At 48.0% G+C, this 6,000-nt stretch overlaps 3 protein-coding genes across 3 annotated transcripts; 2 read left to right on the top strand and 1 right to left on the bottom strand.

Annotated features, from left to right (window-relative positions):
* Positions 1–260: 260 nt before the first annotated feature.
* F5B22DRAFT_592595 (Six-hairpin glycosidase-like protein) lies at positions 261–1,832 on the top strand (the record flags this gene model as incomplete). The annotated part of the gene is made up of 2 exons (XM_047973938.1): positions 261–1,434; positions 1,499–1,832. One exon carries the CDS (start codon positions 264–266, stop codon positions 1,371–1,373), a length of 1,110 nt encoding a protein of 369 aa, XP_047834655.1. The 3' UTR covers positions 1,374–1,434; positions 1,499–1,832.
* A 173-nt stretch (positions 1,833–2,005) lies between these two features.
* On the top strand, positions 2,006–3,564 carry F5B22DRAFT_592593 (uncharacterized protein). The gene is made up of 2 exons (XM_047973937.1): positions 2,006–2,718; positions 2,824–3,564. Exons 1-2 carry the CDS (start codon positions 2,469–2,471, stop codon positions 3,384–3,386), a joined length of 813 nt encoding a protein of 270 aa, XP_047834654.1. The 5' UTR covers positions 2,006–2,468; the 3' UTR covers positions 3,387–3,564.
* A 1,041-nt stretch (positions 3,565–4,605) lies between these two features.
* Positions 4,606–5,971, bottom strand: F5B22DRAFT_643055 (uncharacterized protein; the record flags this gene model as incomplete). Its single annotated transcript, XM_047978210.1, has 4 exons — positions 4,606–4,991; positions 5,103–5,621; positions 5,686–5,772; positions 5,827–5,971. 4 exons carry the CDS (start codon positions 5,969–5,971, stop codon positions 4,606–4,608), a joined length of 1,137 nt encoding a protein of 378 aa, XP_047834653.1.
* Between the last annotated feature and the right edge of the window lie 29 nt (positions 5,972–6,000).

Below are 6,000 nucleotides of genomic sequence, written 5' to 3'. Positions count from 1 at the left end.
TGGTAACGTTAGCTTGGAATCTGGGCCGGCATATGCTCGTCGGATCTTCTCGAAATACAGCCGCCGCGGTTGATTTCCCGGCCAATTTACAGGGCGTTTGGAATAACGCAACAAGTGCACCGTGGGGTGGCAAGTTCACTATCAACATTAATACGGAGATGAATTATTGGCCCGCATTGACGACCAATCTTCTAGAGACTCAAGAGCCTCTTTACGACTTGATGGCACTTGCAAAGCCCCGTGGTGAGAAATTGGCTCGCGATATGTACAGTTGCAACGGCACGGTTCTTCACCACAATCTTGACCTCTGGGCTGACCCTGCCCCCACGGACAACTTTCGATCCTCAAGTATGTGGCCGATGGGTGCAGCATGGCTTGTTCAACACATGATGGAGTATTACCGATTTACGAATGATACAAACTTCCTGGAAAAGACTGTTTACCCCTACTTGATTGACGTTGCCACATTCTATTACTGTTACACGTTTGAGTATGAAGGCTGGCAGGTCACTGGACCCTCATTATCACCAGAGAACACCTTCAAAGTGCCTAGTCGCATGTCCAGAGCTGGAAGCAGCGAGCCCATGGATATCAACATAGCCATGGACGATCAACTCATGCGCGCCGTAACTATCGCCCTAATTGAGGCAGCAGAGGCATTGGGAATACCCGACACTGATAAAGATGTTTCCAACGCGAAGGTGTTCTTGCCACTAATTAGGCCGCCTCAGATTGGATCTCAGGGCCAAATTTTGGAGTGGCGGTTCGAGTACGAGGAACCAGACAGAGCTCATCGCCACTTCTCACCATTATACGCACTATTCCCTGGTTACGAGTTCACGCCGCTTTTTAATAAGACACTGTCGAAAGCTGCAGGCGTTCTAGTTGATCGACGGATTAATAGTGGAAGTGGTAGTACGGGCTGGAGCCGCACCTGGGCAATGAACCTCTACGCTCGCCTCTTACGTGGTGATGATGCCTGGAAAATGGTCCAGGCCTGGTTTGCAAAGTTTGCGACAGAGGGATTATGGAATACTGATCACGGCGCAACTTTCCAGATTGATGGCAACTTTGGTTTTACAAGCGGTGTTACTGAAATGCTTTTGCAAAGCCACGCTGGCATCCACATTCTCCCTGCCCTCCCACGCGCAATTCCCACGGGTTGGTTAAAAGGACTGACCGCTCGTGGAGGTTTTGTAGTTGATGCTCAATGGGAGAATAGTAAGTTCAAGACCGCCACTGTGACCTCGAACAGTGGATCAGATTTGACACTCAGGGTGTCCGACGGAATCGACATTTTGGTCGATGATATCCCATATGCTGGGCCTGTTCAGACTGTCAAAGGGCGAGAATATGTGATTACACCAGCATAGGTAGTATTGGCTATTAAATCTTGATATCTGCCTTCCTTGTATTCCACGTATCGAGTTGGGGCTATTGGTCAATGGAAGCTACTATCTGTGAATTTGAATGAAAGCTGAAGTCGAGCGGCGCTTACATATTCGAATCAACCTCGCCTCTCACCTTTAGCGATTCTCAACAAATGGATCTTCCGACCCTGCAGTCGATATGCAATACTTGGTAGGGTGTGGACGCGCACTGTGGCGGCGTGGCGGTCGCATATGTTCTGCTCCCCGTCGCCTGGTGTTGCCGGGTCGCCTTTTGATACAGAAGCAAACATCTAAAATGAATGCAAATGAACTGAATCACACAGTTTGACTGAATAATGATAAGGGACTTGGAAAACTTTCCTACCAATGAACAATATTAGTAGGCCGAGGTATGCTTGCCGGTATGCACGGAGAGATGCGTCTCTAGGGCATAAATGTAAATACATATGTAGTATAATAGTAGTGACTCCACTGGGGCCTCTGAAGAAAGCTAGGTACCGGTATTGTCCGAATCACACGTACCGAGATTTGCTTACCCTAGTCAAACTTATGTGGGGGCTGCGATATAAATAGTTGGAACTTTTCACCAGCTAAGCTTATTATGACTTAATCAGTATTCTGATATTTCATGCCAAACGTATCATTGTTCTTGAAGAATTATATACACTTACTTATATGTATTCACTCATCGCTGACTCTTGTGAAGCACGAAACTCTTGTCTCAGACAAGTTGGGTGAAGCAATCGCTAGCATCCGAGTGCGACACTGTAAGCGTTTGACCCCTGGATACAACGCACGCCACATCCTCATCCACAGGACTCACGCAGCGTGAGAAGTGATGTAACCACGTTACAGTACCAGCATTCTGCGCCGCAGCACCAGCCAGGAACGAACTTAGATCTACTATATCTAACCGACAGTTCTGAACAGTGCATGTTCTATGGGGCGAGAGTCGGGCCACATGCGGCTAACGGCAGCTTGGCAAGAATATAAGAATCACGTCTCATGTCTCCAACCCGTAACATGGTATACCTCCGCTCTGTTCGGCATTTCTCTTTGTACTAGCCCTTGGCTACCATGTCAGCACACTGCTACAATTACGTTGGCGGCAAGCTCACATCTTATGGCGACGATATCGAACCCCATTACTTCCCATGTGGGCCGGTGAATAGCACTAATCCCGCGGTGCAGTGCTGCGCGTGGGGAGACAGTTGTCTTAGCGGCGGCATCTGCTCATATACCCACTCGCTAGCTGGCGGGAGTGGCTACTACGCCGCTGCTTGTACAGATGAGACTCTTCAAGACGAGGCCTGTAGATCGATATGTGGTGAGTTACTTACTCACAGGATCCTGCGTCTCATTTCTAACCGATCGTGTTCCTGCATATCGTGATTGAATAGTATCTAACTGGCTGGCGTGCGCGCATGTATAGGCGGTCAACTGAGGCCTGACGTAACGTATATACCTGATAGAGGTCTATGGGCTTGCTGCCGCTCCGATGAAAATGGCGGCAACCTTGACTGCGCAGATCCGACAGACGAGACATTCAGATTAGATGCTCCTGAAGACCTACCTGTCTTCTTCAAGGTGCCGGCGAGCGGATTCGCTTATACATCCGAGTCGATCGCAACGTCGACATCAACGATGCCTCCAACGACGGCTTCGACGCCATCCTCGACACCGACATCAACCATGGCATCCTCGACGCCACAGCCCACGATATCAGCGGGACTATCGAGTGGCGCCGCCGCTGGTATTGGCGTCGGAGTAGCTGCCGCGGTGATCATCGTAGTAGTACTTGCATGGCTTGCTTTCAGGAGGCAGAAACGAAGGCGGGGGACAACTACATACGGAGAGCCTCAACATCGCAGCGAGCTTGGGCACGACGAAATAAAATTGGCTGCAACGACACCAACCCAATCGCAAAGTGAATATCGGCAGAGTCACGTTCAGGAACTTGGAGGCAATCAGACCTTCAGTGAGCTGCCTGGTTGAAATGCCTGATGATTTCGTGTACCTTGGGGCATGCAGAATAACGCGTAGTCCGTGACACGGGATGAGTGTATATAAGCTTGCCTTTGTTGATTAATGCGTGTTCCTGCACACAGTAATGTATCATAATCACTTCAGAAGGGCATATCTAATTCAAAATTATACTCCTTTAATGCTATCATACGCTAGGTCTATGGAACTAGTCAGAGTGAAGTGTAAACGTTTAAGCTGAGCCCTCCTCATTTTCTCTCGAACGTTAAAAACGACGCCGTTAGACGTTCGAGCAGTCTAACGGTTATTATATAGCTCCACCTACGTCCAACATCTTCTATACCTTGCAAAAAAGATTCCTGCAAAACCTTTTCGTAGACCTCATCTTTTATAACACCATCTGCTTGTAATAATAGCTTGGGATGTTGACCCTTTCTATCTATGCCAAGAGCACTATTATCCGGCTACATAACCACTGAAGCACGTGTTATTCAAATCCTCCTAATTTCTGCTGTCCGCTTGAATACTCGTTTAGTTTAGCTACACCCGAATCAATGTATACAACCCATCATCAGAGAAGAACTATCTTAACCTACTTCTACCTTTTTTAGACTGCTATGCCTCAGGTGGTTAGGGAGTCGATTGGATACGTAGCTGTCTAAGTATCTCTTTCGCCCAGCACACAGAAGCCAATGATCCAGAGCCGATTGCCTAGATTGCTCATATTTCCCTAGCCATCACGGTACCTAGTTGATCAATGTCGTCATTTCCCAATGGCTGATAGTCTAAGGCTTCTCTGGCACTTTGAGGGCCTTAGAATTGTCTCTATTGCGTGATGAGTTTCTATGACGCATAAATCGCCAATAGGAGCCGTGTATTAGCCTTTAATGTAATTCAAGCTTTCGCATAGGAAAGCTATTACGCCGACCTAATGCTTTGTACGGCCGCATAATGCTTACAGTACTCATTGTATAAGTCTCGTGTGTTGTGGTGAAGATTTTCTTACAGGCCTGGTTATATGTGTCGACAGCTTCGTAGCTTTTGTGTGTGATAATCTATGCGCGAGGCTCACGCTGCAAATTTATGGCCATTTCTTGTTTATGATGATCACCCCTTTCACTAATTAACCGAAGTCAGGCCTGCCGAACCCTAATCAAACCCAGAATATGCAGATGATTTTCCTCCGGTCAGCTTCATATTAGCTATTAACGAAATCAGACAGAGCATAAAACTATAAGCCCCCCTTGGCACGTCTCTGTCCGTTCTCGAGACTGCTGACCCTAGCCTGCAGCGCTGCGTACCGGTCCTCAAATATGCTAAGAGCTTTCTGAACTGCCTCGCGAGTCTCAGTAGTCATGTCCACATCTCTAAAGAGATCCATTATCTCGCTCCACATGTTGGCTGGGCTTGTGTTTGGTGATGCAGGCGCTGAAAGCAGTATGGACAAGTTAGGTCCAAAAATCTCAGACTCTTGAGGCTCGTTTGAGCCTACACGTTTTCGCTTGGTGCTTGTTGCATCTGTACGGTTGCTCTCATGCTGAAAGAGGAGCCTTGCTACGGGCATCATATTGGTACGCGATGGTGTCGGTAATCCGTTCGCCGTGTCCGTGGTGCGTACTATGGGTGGCGTAATCAATGGGTTACCTGGTCTCTCGCAATCCTCCTCCTGAGCTTTACGCTTGCTCGTAGACCCATGTCATTCGTCAATAGCTGTCTTAGCCAGCGAACTTCGTTTTAAGGTGCTGTTAATGGCAGCGCAGCTTTCCAGCGCTCTCTCGCTTTCACCCTCAATGGCTGTTGCACCGAAGATGTCTCCTAGCTCAGAATGCGGGCTTTCAGTGTTTTCCTTCAGGGTCGAGGTCTCGACTGATGATGATGGTTCGAATTGGTTTCCTACCGGTGAAACTGGATTGGAAGTCAAGGTAGCCGCCGACATTAAGGCCTTTGATTCGTTATCGAGAGTCTCTAGATCGACGACTTCCATCACAGGTGCTCCTTTGCACTGGGGTAGCTTTGTCTTAGACAGTGAGAAACTCTCAAGAATTGTGGTCTGCCTTTTCTCTGAGCGCCCGCTGCTCTTGAAACACTCCCACTGTCGCCTCTTTGCCTCATCGATTAGAACGAACATGGTGCATCTGTTCCCTTCTTTTTCATTGACGGGGCATCCATAAAATTGTTTGCCTTTATTTTTGTATGTATCATCAATTACGAACCGGAGTCGAGCTGGAAGCGGTGGCTTGCAATCGCCTAGGCATTAGATGTGAGCTTTGTGTACTAATGTGATCCAAACACAACGTAAGATTCTACTTACAAAACCAAACACCATTTCGGAATTGACCCTTAGAAGAACCCTGGCGCGGTTGAGGTAACGGTGATATTGAAGACATGGCAAATAGAACTTATCGTCGTTAGCTAGACGGAAATAGAAGATATTCTTCTCAGGGGCTAATACAAATTCCCGCAGTAGTAGCAGCAGCTCTCACCAGATTTTGGAGGGAAAAGATTGCAGGAGCATGTCCAAATGCCGCGGCTGCAACTTTTACTCGGGTAGTTGGGTACTGGTTGTGCCTCTGGAAATGTGCCTCAGCTGGATGCATGATGAAGATGGTGGTGGCGGAGTCGATCC

This window comes from Xylaria bambusicola (genome assembly GCF_022495145.1).
Source record: "Xylaria bambusicola strain CBS 139988 unplaced genomic scaffold F5B22scaffold_5, whole genome shotgun sequence".
NCBI lineage: Eukaryota > Fungi > Ascomycota > Sordariomycetes > Xylariales > Xylariaceae > Xylaria > Xylaria bambusicola.
This window is presented reverse-complemented; position numbering and strand designations above follow the sequence as displayed.

Coding starts and splice junctions, on each gene's coding strand:
- F5B22DRAFT_592593 (XM_047973937.1), top strand. CDS start 2,469: ATGTCAGCACACTGCTACAATTACGTTGGCGGCAAGCTCACATCTTAT. Junction 2,719..2,823: donor GGCCTGTAGATCGATATGTG/GTGAGTTACTTA, acceptor GCGCATGTATAG/GCGGTCAACTGAGGCCTGAC.